General features: G+C 33.9%; 2 protein-coding genes across 2 annotated transcripts in view; both read right to left on the bottom strand.

The window, feature by feature from the left end:
• LOC129753580 (transcription factor SPT20 homolog) overlaps positions 1 to 15623 on the bottom strand; it is a 541529-nt gene that overhangs the window by 321831 nt on the left and 204075 nt on the right. The gene's annotated exons all lie outside the window — the stretch shown is intronic.
• Positions 13918 to 14506, bottom strand: LOC129750936 (calmodulin-A-like). Its single transcript, XM_055746145.1, has one exon. The coding sequence runs from the start codon at positions 14472 to 14474 to the stop codon at positions 14001 to 14003; it is 474 nt and encodes a 157-aa protein (XP_055602120.1). The 5' UTR covers positions 14475 to 14506; the 3' UTR covers positions 13918 to 14000.

Genomic DNA, 15623 nt, shown 5'->3' with positions numbered 1-15623 from the left:
TAACGTTTCATTTTACGACAATATATGACAATCATAAATTGAAACTAATTTTTAATTTCAAATTTCGAATTGCAATTTTATAAACCTATTCTTTTGAATCTCAAATCTTGAAGCTCAAATTCCTTCTTCGTCTTTATTAGAGGTTTTTTCTTAAGAAGTGTAACTTCAAATGTTTAGAACTTGAAACCAACCATTTTAACTTTCAGATTCCACTTAATATTTATTTCATACATCAACAATCTGGTAGCCATATGAGAGGTGTTTATTACTCACGATATTATTTAAAAAATCTTTCACGTAGTTGCTAATTCTATGCTTACTTGAAGTATTATTCAAACCCCCAATTTCAGCCTCAATTTTATCTTGTGTTTCATATTTTCAAAGCAAAAGTCAAATTGGTTTGCTGTCTTTAACAAATTTATGAAATGAAATAAATTTTTTTACATTATAGACCCAAAGACTTTCTTAAGTAATGTCTAAAATATTGGAACGATATTTTTTCAAATTTCTTGAATAAAATTATTTTTTCAGATTGTTGAATCTCTGAAATTAGAAAAAAATCTTGGCAAATTATGTTTCCTTGATTTAATGAAGGATAGTAAACTGATTCAATATCAGTTTTTGTTTTTCATGTAGATTTTTTGGTTCATAAGTTATCAATCATTAATTTTACTCGAGTGTGATTTATTTTCATACTTCTAAATGCCATATATCTAACCAAATTAATAGGTGATAGGCAAAATCTGACAGAAGATTTGAGTTTAGGACGCTTAAATCTTCCAAATCAAACATTGAATTATGGACACCAAAATTGATGTTTTTTGATTTATCAATTGAATTTTACAAATTAATTTGCAAATTGCTATGACGTTTTTATTGATAAAAATTTACTACTTGAATATTTCAAAAGTAAGTTTTAATTTTTAAATAAATGTTCCAATTTTCATAGTTCAACTGTTTTTTTTCAAATTTTTTTTAATAAGTTTACCTTTGTTTTAAACTTTAAAATTTTGCCCTAAAAACATAACCTTCTTGGTAGTATATAAATCTATATCAAACGTTAACAGCACAACCATGGTGACACGAATGAGAAAAAATCTTTTTCATTCGGTAAAAAACATGAACAGCAATCAACGGACACCTAGCTGTTGAACACAGGAGTTTATGAAACAAAAAGTTAGCCTAAAGTGTTTTTGGATGATTTTACTCAGTCATAGGTTTAAATATCTTGGAGTATGACAATGAAAATATTATTTAAGTTTATAGAAATAAGTTTTAGCCAATTCAATCACCTAGCTGTAATTTTTAAAGCTTTCCAATAAAAAAATATCAATGTTAGTATCGAATCCACTTGATATAATAGATAATAGTTATTATTCCATCTTGAATTATAGAACTATCATTGAATTATTTTTATGAGAATTTTCTTATTTTCTTACAACTATAATGTACTGAATTGGGCTCATATTTACATCAACAAGTATGAACCATGTTGGTTTTGCAAAATGTTTTAGATAATTTTAAATGTAATGTGCTTCAAAAAGATTCTGCAATTAAGTTGCTTCGCTATTATTTTTGAAGCATGCGCTTATCCTGCTGCCCCTAGTTCTTTTGAAACATTTAAATATAATTATACAGATTCATTTTATCAAAATAAATTCAACCATAAACTATGTGTTTTGAACAAATTCTCTTTTGTTAAAAAAAAATGGGTTTTTTCTCCATATGTTGAATTAACATTTCAAACCTTTGTTTAATATTTTTAGAAATTTGAGAAATTGTCGCGGAATTTTCCAATCAACCCTTCAATTCAAAATGTTAATTAAGATTATTCAGAATTATTAATTATCCATTATAATTTTTATAAACATTTTTTAATCATGGTTTATTTCTGACCTCACCTGAATTTCTTAGCATTCGGATTTCTTTTAAAATCAGATTTTATATTCCAGTTATTCTATTTCTGTGCACTGTTTCTTATTTCCAATGCTTTCAATTCTGGGTTTATTAGAAATTTTCATTTGTATTTATATTCATAATCAAGTTTGTGTGATTGTCATGAGTGGGAAAATGTTTTAAGAAATAAATTTAATTGATTTTTTTGTGTTTTTAGCTAAATTTCAATTTCGAAAACCTCTTCCATGGACGATTCCTTCGCACGGGTCTGGCTAAAACTATAAAATTTTGGAGCAATAAAAAATAAACTGGTATCTAAATCCAAATTTATCGGAACGTTATTCAGTTATTGAATTAGTTTTTTTTGTGCAAATTTAAGGTGGATAAAAGTTACCATCAAGTTTGAAACCGCGGATGCAACAGAATGTTTCCTTAAAAATGGTTTTTATCGTTTTTTTTTTCAATCTTAACATAGCAAATATTGAAAACACTGTAAATCGTACAAAAAAAATAAAAAAATTCGAGCATTCAGAATGCAAATAAAAGATTTAAAATTGATGGTATGCAGTCAAAGATCTTTTTGTTAAATTGGAAACACTTTTTTTTCTTTTTTTCACAATTTCTAATTAAAAGTTCTCAAAGTACATACTCAAAAACTGAACAATTGAAATTTTTTTAAATTTTATTTTGGGACTAATCGCCCGATTTACTTGAAAAATATGGGTCAATCAATAAAGTTCACGACTTTTTCTTAAATTTAATAATATTCAATTTTCATTTTTAATAAAAAGCTAATATCTACATTTAATCATCAGTTAATCATTTATTTAAAGAATAAATTTTATGTATAACTAGGAACTTTGATTTATAGAATGTTTTTTTTTATTTAAAATATAATTCTTCAACTTCAGTCTGTTTTTATATCTTAAAATAAGCTTTTTCAAAATTATTCAGTATCTGCTGTCGGATTACAATGTTTATTCTTGACAGCTCAATTTTTTTACGTTCAAGAGTCAAGATTTAAAAAAATTAAATGTGATTTGTGAATGTTTTTAAAGATTCTTTTGAAGACTTTGTATTTATCCAGCCTAACTAAAAAAACAAAAAAAAAAGTTCTGCCTGCTTCTTTCTGAAATATTCTATTCTGTGACTAATTTATTTCCATGATCAAAACGTACCCAAAACAGTCCAATACTTTATAATGGTTAGACATTAACTGAAAAGTATATAATTGATTATTATAATTATTAATCAGACATATAATATTACTCTCTGGAGCCACCATTGGACAAAATTTTCAAATCTTTTAAAAATTTGTTGCATCTTCGAATTCAAGGTTTGATAAAAATATTAATTCAACTTCATCAGTCTTCAAATTGGCGGCTTCATACACTAGGAAGCCTATAATTGTGAGTCAATCAATGATAGTTTGGCAATGAACCAATTTTCCCCAACCGAGGAAACTTGCTGATGACAGCTCGGTTGAACGAGGAAAAAGCTTCCGTATGCTTCCTTTTTTTTACCGAAGCAAGAAACATTTTCTACTCTCAAATGCCCTCTTTTTTATTGGTGCAAAATACTCCCGAGGATCGTTGTCGGTAAGATTTTTTCTTGTGCTTCTTTCTTCCTGAATGTCTTCCCTATTCAACTTTATATTCCAAGAAGATTTTCTCGGAATTTTCCGATGACAAAGCGAAACTGGAACAAATTCAATTGCTCGTTTTTGCTTCATTGGTTCATTTTTTTTGCTTTTTATTTCAACAATGCCTCTTTCGTTCGACAATGATGGGGGCACAGCCGAGATGCAAAAAGGGGTTACCAATAGTGTCATCTCTTAAGCACGTCGCTTGCCAATGACACCACCTCGGGTTTCCAGAGCCATCTAAGGGTTGACAGATGTGGTGCAATCACGATTCGGTGAAGCGCCACCGGGAATATTGACTGGTTACTGGCTGTCGTTGACGTTGATTCGCTGAAGGTTTTTTTCGCAAGTACTGGAACGTTTTGAGTCGGTTACTTCAACGAAGGTGGCTCCAGAGAGTACCTACTACTTTTTATCCTTGGTTCAAGGATTCTACTTGCTTTGAGTAACTGTACCATTGTAGTTTGTAGTTCTTTGTAAGAGCATGGAAGCCTATTGCCAAGATCAGATGAAAATAATAAAAAATAATAGGAAACATGTTAATAAAATGGCATCTCTGAAATAACTCAATTATCAGACAAGATTTCCAAAAATGTCTGAACAACATATGGTACCTTTTCAAAAATTCATACTTACTAATTGACTTCCATTAGCCAACATAGGAATAGATTGAAAAACGAAACGTATGGGGGTGGATCATCAACATCGTCTAATATGTAATCAGTTTCTAAGTGCCGTTCCCTTGTGCCATGTTGTTTGATGGTCTGGGATTTCCACGATATTCGATGCTCGATGCATGCTCCATTGAAGCCATTAGCAGTAGGTAGGTAGTGATGAGGCGTTCACTTCGAATGTTGACGATGACGATGATGATGATGGTTCATGAATTGGCAAATGGGAAATGTCTGTGCCCTGCCGTATGCTGATTTTATTCCCACCTCGTTAAGGTTGAACTTTGTTTTGATTCAGGGAAATGGAAATATTTTATTCAATTTCGAAAAATTTATTTTTTAGGAAATCACCACTGGTAGTCATTCGTATTAACTTCTGAAGTGAATTTATAGCAATAAAACATCTTTTTTTTATTTGATTCTCAATAAATTTGATCCATTTTATCATTTGATACTGAATAAACATTTATTCAAAAAAAAAAAGGTTTTTGAACTCCATATTAAACAGATTTGAAATGGGTTTCCTCGAAGGGATTACTTTTACTTAACTCTAAGTGTACATCTTTCGATGATATGATGGCTATAGTCTTTTGTTTGTAATTTCATGACTAGAATCTTAAAAATGCTAAGACCACCAACCCACAGAAAATTTATTGTGTTGGCCGTGACCGAAATTCGATCTAATGTCCGTTGGCATCGAAGACTCTACTCCACGAATTGCGGCATGGAATATTTTCGCTCAAAAAACGTGTTGATTAGCGAGAGCCGTGTAGAAGAACCGTACACACAAAAAACATCGTATTAAAATAAGCCGTGTTAGAAAAATTGAGCAAATTCAAACCACGTAAAAAAACCTTTTTCGTCGCCATTAATTTTATTAAATGATCAAAGAATATATTAAAACAATCAATTAATAAAAACTGCTGTGAGCCGAAAAAAAAATTATTACTTTTTAAGGACCTGTTTAAAATCTTGCATGGAAGAGGTTTTATACAGAATAACTAGAAATCAAAACAAAATTGAAATAAATTGTAAGTGATTTTTTAATTTGAGATCATCAAGCAGTTTTTGCATAACGAGATGATTTTTAGCTTTAAACAGTGGTCGAGGAACATTTTTACTAATTACCTGAAAAAATAATTTTGCTCGTTTTAATATAACGGAAATAAAAGTACAATAAGAGTCTGATTTTATCAGAGCCGAGGGACCAGAGGCAATTTGTCTAGGGTGGGCCTGCTTTTTTTTTAAATTTTCATTTATTATACATATCTGGTGGGCATAGTTTTTTGCATTAAGTACACCGTTTTCTATTAGGATTCTCAAAGAAAATTAACTTTCATTGAGTTAATCGATGTTTAATCGAAAGTTCTACGAGTGAGTAAATAAAATACTTGAATCATGGATACAATGAAAAAATCGATTACAGACGCACATTCATCCGCATAAATATCTGCATTTAATGTACAAAAATTAAAATCTTGTAAAGTTCCCGAAATAAAATCAAAAACTTTAAATTCAAAATAAAAATTAGGAACTAAGATTTTAGTTCAGTCACTCAGATAAAAATTCACAATCAGACCATAATTGAAAAAAATACTGAAATAAAACTCAGAAAGGGAAATTTAATGGGTTAAACGAATATGGAGCATTAAAAATTTTAAACCGAATTCCAGCAATCATCGGTTCTCTTATGAAACAATCAGAACCATATTTTAAAACAAGGAAAGCAAATTAAATCATCTGTAGCATTCGACATTTATGAAAACGACAAATTTGGTTTACTCTCAAATTGATTCCTACGTGCTTCAGTATTAGAAAGAATGAAAATATTCAATGTTGCATTTGTCGCTAAACTATTCGAGTTGAAATTTTTTTATTACAGGAATATAAAGAGCAAATTAAAAATATATACTTTTTACTCATAAAATTTTCATTTTAACCCCCCAAGAATTTCGATTTCTCAAAACGTTTCAATAAAGAATCAATGTAAAATTTGACACGACTCAAGCAATTTTTAAGCGGTTTCGATCAAATTTAGAACCCATAAAAATTTTAACATCACGGAAAAAAAATCAATGAATTGGAAGACCTTTCACGGCAAACGCAATGGTCTTCCATACATTTTCAACCATTAAATTTAAACCATTTTTACTGATCTTCATAATTTTTTCTACACAAGTAAGTTTCGACAAAACGCATTGATTTTATGCAATAAATGGCTTCATTGTAGAAAAAAACAGGGAAACGCAAACATCCGTGTAAAATACAACACAACCCGGCCGGTATTCATCATTTTGAATATAAAAGTAACTTTAATACAACCAGCTGATTAAACTGAATTAATCAATAAACTTTGTTCGTTAAATTTTGATAAAAAACATAAAGATTCTCCATAAAACTGCTAAATTTTTACGATTTCTAAAAGAGATTGGGGCTTCCCTAACATCACTCCTAATCAATATTGCAGATAACACAGTTCAAACCATTTTGAAATAATAACTAACATCAAATTAAGTTTAGTCTTGAATTTGACGTGAAAAGGTGATTTATTGTTATGAATAACTTTTTCAATTTAGAAAAACGACTTCCTAGGACTTCCGTTGAAAATCGAAGTGAAATATGAAAAATAATCCTCATAGGATTCGTTATACAAAGATAATTTATGACATTGAAGAATCTATGGCAGCTTTCAAACATCTGAGTACAAAGAGAGCAAGAGATTTTATTCAAATTTAATACACAAACAAGTTTTGTTGTAGCAAGATATTTAAACTCAAATTAAAAAAAATTGAAAAACTTGAATGACATGACGCTTACAATTTTTCACATATCTAGATACATAAATACTTGCATTCAAACGACTTAACTCAAACAGTTTTAAAGAAATTTCCACATAATTCAGAAGCAACAACTTTAAAATCATGGTTGCAGCTGCAGTTTCGAAATGCAATAGAAAGCTAATTTTATATTATTTACTGAAACTTGATCTCAAAAATTGATATTTAACACCTCAAACTTTCATTCTGTTTTTATAGCTTCATAAGTTCTTATAAGGCTATGATTTTTTTAAATCCGGACAGTTAGGACATCCTACAGACGCGTGTGTTATAAAAGCAATTCGTACTTTCGTAGAACTTTATATGAAGGAAATGAAGGTAATAATATGATATTCCATGGAAAATGTTCAAAAAATGATTTATCGTAGATATTATACATATCTTTATTTTGAAATCTATCGTTTATCTTTTGATACTTATTTCAGTAATGTTCTAAGCTATTATTTATACCAGAGAAGCAGAACCTCTTAAAACATCAAGATACTTTACTCCAATCCACCTGGAAAAAAGTATATTCGATTCTGATTTGATCATGTAGGCACGAACAAGGATCTCCAAAAAATAGGATATCTTAAATTTTGTTTTCATAAATTTCTTCGTCCATCAGATCACATCTATTCTTTGCTTTTCAATCCGGGTGTACAGATTGCTATCCATGGCACTGCCCACTATTTGGCATTTAATCATAGTTGCGATCAAGAATTCCAATCTGATGCTTGGTTTGAGCTTTGTCAGCATTTTTAAGAGACTTTTTATAATCTTTAATCACCTGGCCTAAGAAGTTTAAAAAAACAATCAAATTTTTATGAATTTTCAAGTCGATAATGAAATGATACATTTTCAAGGTAATTGTGGAAAATATTGATTAACATGTCTCCTTCCATCGCAAATATCTTCAGAACACTTAACATAAATATCTGAAAAATAGGCTAGATGGAACGAAATCTCCGCATTTTTTCTTTTCCAAAATTGGAAGGGCTCACGAACTAAATACCACAAAAAACATTGTTATTATCTATATAAAACCACATGCCACATTTGGCTCCATTTGTTTGATAAGTTTTAGAGCTATGCCTAATATTCGTACGCAAACAAGCTCTCTTTGGCTTGTTAAGTTCTCGTTTTATGTATAAAAATCCAAAATGGGGGCCTATCCCCTTTCTCTCAACTATCGCTCACTGCTAGAAGAAGGTAGGGTTTTTAATAATCTTATCCATTTCCTTGTACCTAAAAACCCCCTTCAATATTCTCGGTGGTCGAGTGGTTAGCGTGGTAAAAAACGGTAATCGCTGGTCCACTGACGGCATGGGTTCGATTCCCATCTCGGTACTGGCTGTTAAATGTTAATCTTAAGTTGTCCACGTCATTTATTCAGTCTGAAAAGCCTAAATTTGCTTAAGACGGCGTATGTCTTTAAAAAAAAAATTACCAATTTGATTCCATTGTTTGATAAGTTCTTAAGCTATACAACCAAATTATATTTAGATAAGCTCTCGGGTTGTGTAAAAAATGGAGCCAGCCTTGTCCCACCACTGTAAGACGGAAGGCATTTCAAATAATCATAGAAACATACCTCGAACCACATGCCCTTTGTCAAATTAGGTTCCATTTGCTTGATCAGTTCTCAAGTGAGGGAAAAAAGCCTATTCTCTTTTCCTATCTCTTCAGTGGTTCCCAATAACAATTGAAACCTTTTCCCCTCCCTTTCTATCTTTCCAATGGATAAAGGCAGGGGTCTCAAATTATCATAGAAATATTTCTCGTACTCGAATACCTTCCCATGCAAAATTTGGTTCATTTACTTGAATAATTTTCGAAGCATGGAAAAAATGTGAAGGAGCCCCCTCGTTTTTTTTTTTCAATATCCCCACTGTAAGGGGAGTGGGTACCGAAGATTAATTTTCTCCTGTTATACAAAACAGTAGTGTGGAAGCCCGCCCCTTCTTCCCTTCTCATTTCTCATTGGAGGGCGGGTGTGGTCTCAAATAGATAATCATAATTACATTTTTCGTTCCCAAATACCCCCCCATCTCAAATTTTGTTTTATTTGCTCGATTAGTTTCCAGTTGTGCATATATTTAAATGCAAGAGAGCAACTGAAAAAAGGGAAAGGTGAATAATATTCAGGATAAAGCAATGTATCAAAGTTAGAAACCTTGCCTATTCTCTGTATCAGAGAAGTCCCAATCGCTCAAGAAATGATAACCTATGGAACGAATACATGCGACACCACGACAAAGTCAGGTCGTTGGTATATACTGCCAAAAAAAAACTACGCAGATAAAAACTTCGACCACAAACTTCCATCTAAAACCTTATGGAGTAATCTTAAACGGGAAGGTGTACATAACAACCCTAAAGACAACCCTTCCTGTATCGAAGAGAACGTTGAAGAACTGAATACCTTCTTCTCTGAAGGTCACAGACAGATGCTACCACTTATCAGTATTTGTCATCCAACACCACGTCGATCGTAGACCAACTTTAAGCTTTCATCACACTAATGCTGGTAAAATCAGTCGCAAAATATACGACATACATTCTAACGCTACTAGGACTGACGAGATTCCTATTTCGTTTGTGAAACTCCTGTGTCCTTTTGTGTTTCCCATCCTTTGTGAACTTTTCAACTCCATAGTCGATACTAAAACATTCCCTGGTATCTGGAAATCTGGGCTTTTATTACTCCTATCCCTTAGATTTCTGCTCCCGCGCAACCCAAAGACTATCGCCCTATCAGTGTGTTACCAGCAATATCGAAAATTTTCGAAAAAGTCATGCTTTCCCTGATAACTGATTATCTTGACTGTTCTTCACCTCCTTTTCTTGCTGAGCATCAGTCTGGGTACAGAAAAAATCAGCACCCCTATCGCACTCGCAAAGGGGACCCATCACATTTAAAACGCTCTATTGTGCAGTCATGGTGCTTGTCGACTTCTCTTTGGCGTTCAACTGCGTCAATCATCACCTATTAAGAAATAAATTAGAAAACGAGTTTTTCTTTACAAGCGAAGCTTCAGACCTCATATCATCCTTTTTGAACAGTCGTTCAAAAATTGTACGTCTTGGTACGAGCCTGTCAACTGAACGAGAGCTCATCGATGGCACTCTACAGGGTTCTTGTCTAAGTGCGCCTCTTTTCTGCCTGTACATCAATAGCAGTCTTGAAAAATTTCATTTTCATTGTGCTGATAGCTCCAAACATTGAGAAAACACCTCAGACACCTCAGAAATTTTTGGCGCCTCTTGATAAATAAACAAGAGGTGCGTTAATAAAAATCACTCCCCATCACGTTAGAAATTTTTTTTTTTTCAGTTCTTCTCACCCTCATTCGTTGACTGCCCTCACTGAAAATTGACATTCGATTTTATCTTTTTCATGGATATCTGAGTGAAAGTGAAGGAAGAATATAATCATTCCTATAAATGTCATCTAACTGAGAGTGTTGACACACAAACAAAATTTTCGGCATACGCTACTTGTGCCGTTTTTTTCTGTTTACATCAATGTCGAGAAGGAAATTTCCACACGATCAGAAAACGGAATAACAAGCAATTGCAATCTATGGTTTTAAAAACCACTTTGAGAATCGAACATAAAAACCGTATAAAAAAGACGATTTGCCCAACGGATAAAGCGTTTTTTTTTTCATTTTAAAATAATTTGGTTTTTTTCCGTACAATTAATATTTTGCTGTTTCATCAAATCATAAACCTGATGATGATGTTAATATAACCATTTTTTCCTAATTTAAGGTTTGAAATGATTTAGTTAGAAGTACTTTGCAAAACCTATTAGATTTTTTTTGAATATATGAGAAAGACTTACACTTATACTCAATTTCATTTTATTAATCCTTATAAATATGCATTCTCCGATTCATGCATGTCTCAGTTCCACTGCAAATTCATTTTGCAATCAACTGCGAATATGCTGCTTTATGCGACAAGTTTATCACAACATTCTTCCAAGATATGTTACCAAACATTTGCACAAAGGACGTCAGGAGAGGACCCAATGTTTCATCATTCCGAGGCATGGTACATCTGGAAGGAAAAGCGTGCTTGTTTTTGGGGCGTCGCTCTGGAATAGTACACATCTCCGTCAAGGAAAAGCCCTCATATGACACATTCAAAACCTCATACAAACTCTTGTTGCAATTATCATCTTTTTATTTTCGTTTCGTCCCGTTTGTTATTTTAAATTACCTCCAATACTTGTTTTTGTTTGATTAGTTTTAAATTCATTGATAGCTTAAAATAGTGTTTATTGATTCCATTGTTCTATTTTCTTTCCCGTTGAAATCTCATTGACCTGATACAATGTAATTTTACAAAAAGGTTATCGTCACTGAATAAAGAAACAATTACAATTACAATTCATTTGAACATTTTTCGTACCCAAAAACTACCCCATGCCAAATTCGGTTCCATTTGCTTGATTTGTTCTTGAGTTATCTATGTGAAAAATTGTAAGGGACCCCCTTACTCCCTTCTGATATACCCACTGGAAGAAAGGATGGGACTCAACTTATCATAGAAACATTTCTCGGACCCTAATTTGGTTGATTTTGCTTGATCAGTTCTCAAGTTATTATTATTTTTTGTCTGAGAAGCCCTATGTCCCCTTCTTGTTAGGGCGAGGGGTCTCAAACCATAATAAGAAGCTTCCCTGGTCTCCAATACCCCGCACTGCCAAGTTTCACGCAAATCGTTTCAGTAGTTTTCGAGTCTAAAGGGAGTAAACAGACAGACAGACCGAAATCCATTTTTATACAATATAGATTATGGCTATTGCAATCTTGTAAATGGCGGGTTGAATGAGACGAAAAGGAGTAGTTTATCATTTGAGAATTACGAACGACACAATGCTGTATCTTATAGCAGCTCCTTCTAAACTGGGTAATGGTGCAATCTACGGAGTTACTACGTTCACGAAATTTAAATCTTCGTTAGAAGTCTTCCTTTTAATACTACTGCCACTGCACTGTAAACAAAAGTTCAACAACAGAAAGGGCGATGAACAGCTCAACATTTTTAACTTGGCATTCAACTTATGATAGAACGAAGACTAGAAATACGTATTTAAAAATCTCATATAATTTTCTCTGGGTCTAGGGCTCAAAGGGTCAGTTGATTGCGAAAATTTACTTTTTACAGTCCTGCGGAACAAAATGTAAATTACTTTCGCTGCCGCAGGGGAATGTTCCTCATAATTCACTGGATATTCCGCATGCTGTCCAGCTTAAAAACTGAAGCAGTGAAATCCACAAACCACCACCAGATTGTCACCGGAGATTGCAGTCAGCGTGTTGCATTTTCGCCGGGATATTATTTATTTGTACGCGGTGCCTCATGTGCGACCTAAAGCCCTACTAGGTTGTCCTCTGTGTTGTGGTACGTTCAGCTTTTTGTAGGGGACAGTTTCCTTTTTATAGAAAACAGAGCTGCGGTACCTGCAGTGCTTTTCAATTTACTATTATAAATCAAAATAACGTCTTCAAAGTGTCTTATGACAATCACATGATTATAGTGGGAAATTATTCTACTGTAGTTACATATATCTAAGATTCTAATTTTTCTTCCTTCAATCGACCTTTTTCCACCTAAGTTGAACACTTCCAACAATCCTTTCCGGTTCCGTTCCCAGGGCACCCGACGACGACAAGCACGAACCTTGTAAATTTGCCCATCCGTGGCAAAACCCAACAGCGTAAAATTAATTCCAACCGGCCATTTGTTCTCACACTTTTACATCCCTTCCGCGTCCTGATCTGTGGCTTTCCTCTCTGGCTTTCGAGAAGAAAAACCTCCGTCGTCGACGACGGATAGATTTATGAGGCAGCAACTCGAAACCGTTCTGAAATGCAATGGCAACCGGGAGGCAAAATTCTTTAAAATCCTAGCCACATTCCCTGAGCTAGCCGGCCGGCCGGCTGATTGCAAAAATACCTACCGTTGCTGGGTGTCATTCAGGTTTTTTTTGGGCTGGCACGACGTTGATGCCATTGACCATGTCTTCAGTCGAAATGTAACTACGACGGTATTGTTCGTCGGATTTCATTCTTAGGTGGGAGGTGTCGATTTATACGAAATTCATAATAATTATTAAATTTTTTTTTGATTTTCCGAGTAAGTATCAAAATTGCGGTGAATCCGTGCACTCATGGTTCAATTCGTTTTACATTCATTATGTTCAACTGTTAAAAGCTTTCCATGATTTTTTTTTTCAAATTTTGTTTCTAGAATACTTTGAAGGGTTTAAGAAACTGTATTTCTTGTTTGAATTACAAAAAATTTAAATCGTTTGAACTCAATTTCCAAATTTTTCTACAGACTCGTCCCAAAGCGATGAAGTTGAAAAGTGCATCGCTAAGCCAGATTTGAATGCACTCAAGCAACAACAGGTTCCCAACATTGGTTTGCTGACCTGGTTGGCAAATGTCATTTCTGTTCTGTTCTGTTCTGTGCTGCCCATTTAGAAATTTTTAATCCGACCTGCACCTTGGTTAAGCAACCAACACAATTCAATTTGTAGAGCATAATTTGACACGATGTGACAGCTGCAAGTGGTTTGAAATGGCTAGTAGCGGCATATTTTGGGACAGCTCAGCAACGAGCGTCTGTTTTCGTTTTCTGAGACCATTGTTGCGACAATGCAGATCTAGGTTGAGAATTTAGGGAATTTTGCACGAATAGAATGGGACTGAATTAGTTCAGTGGCAGCTTTTTGTTATCTGGCCACATTGCCACCCTAAATTTGACTTTTGCTTAGTTTGTACTTATCAATACCTATATCTGAAAAACAAGTAGAACGCTCATAAAACAAATAAATCTCCAATTTGTATTCCGTTTAAACTATTTCCTTTTATTTTATTTTTCAATAATATCTGTTAATGGAAGAAATACAATTATAGTTTTATAGTTACCAAATAACAAGAACTGATTAATAAGTCAGGGCAACGTGATCATCCTCACAAACTCTTCGTAATCGATTTGACCATCGCAATTCACATCGGCCTCCCGTAACAATTCTTCCACTTCCTCATCGGAAAGCTGCTCCCCGAAAGATTTCAAGGCTACCTTCAGCTCCTCGGCCGAGATCATCCCGTTTCCATCCCGATCAAAAATCCGGAAAGCTTCCTTCAGCTCCTCCTCGTTGTTGAAATCCTTCAACCGAACCGTCATCATGGCCAGGAAGTCCCCGAACTGGATCCGCCCTTGAACATCGGTGCTAACATCCTTGAGCAGCTCGTCGACCTCGGCATCGGAAACATTTTTCCCTAGAGATCTCAGCACCATTCCCAGATCCCGGGCCGTGATCGTTCCATCTGCGTTCCGATCAAACAGGGAAAAAGCTTCCCTCAGTTCTTGGATTTGCTCCTTGGTTAACTTTTCCGCCCCACCGGGTTTAGTTTTGCTGTACATTTTGACAAGTTTAATTGAAATTTAAAGCATCCACGGCCTTCTTTCTTATCCACGAAAACCAGAGCCAAAGAGTGGGTGACCTCATTTCCTATCAGCAAGCGTCAGAGTGAAATAAAACAGGACTACGTGGTTCTTTTTTTAACCATAATCAAGAAGTGGAACTCCTATATAGTGGTCACAGGAAGAAATCATAAACGGAAGGTTGATGGAAATAAAACTAATTTATGGCGGTAATCCTTTCGGCTGGTGGACACCGGGAAAATTTACTGTTCGAATAATGGCTCTGGAGTAGTGGTAATAGTTTGGGGTAAGATTAGGCTAGCACAACGCTCCTGCACGTAATTAGGTCAAAAGCTTATTTTACTGGTGAAAATTGGAAATTAAAGGTTTTTTACTATCATTCAACATCAGATCATAATTAACAACCAAAATACAAATATTTTACTCATATGAGCTTGTATGCCAAATCAGCGAAAGTGATTCACCTCAATCAAGTCTAATAAGTCCCGTTCTAGAAGTTTCAATTAAACATTTCTTTCTTAAATTGCTTTTTTTATCAACTAAACTTTTCCTACAGAAAAAAGCCATAGACAAATATTGGATATTTTTTTATTTTACAAGAATTTCAAAAGTGTAAATTCTTGTTTTTATCAGATGATAATTCAAAACACATAGAGTAGAATCTGGTCAGGAGAGTCAAACTCAAGGCCGGATTAAGGGGGGGGCAAAAGGGGCAATTGCCCCGGGCCCCCCGGCTCAGGGGGGCCCCCCGAGGGAAAAAAGGTTTTAACATTCCTTTAATCATACTAATTCAATTTCTACAAATCTTTTAAAAAACTAGAAAATCGTAATGACAATTTGAAATATAACAACTAAAAGGGCCCCCGGGAAATAATATCTAGAATAGTTTGTCTCTTGAATAAGTTAAGGGGGCCCCCTAGAGTTAGCCAGGGGACTGAGATAAACGGAGAATCATCGTTAATGATCAAACAAATTTGCAGCCAATGATTGAATTTGTTATAATTTGTTGCAAAATATTAGAGAGAATTAAAAGGTTTCAGTTGAAATGAGAGAAACCGGTGCTCAGAGAGAGAGTGAAAATGTGCTAATTGTTGCAAATTGTTACAATTTGTTAAGCAGTTGTGGAAT

Source organism: Uranotaenia lowii, chromosome 3 (assembly GCF_029784155.1).
Source record: "Uranotaenia lowii strain MFRU-FL chromosome 3, ASM2978415v1, whole genome shotgun sequence".
Lineage (NCBI taxonomy): Eukaryota > Metazoa > Arthropoda > Insecta > Diptera > Culicidae > Uranotaenia > Uranotaenia lowii.
The sequence above is the reverse complement of the archived record's forward strand: the minus strand, read 5'-3'. Positions and strand labels throughout refer to the sequence as shown.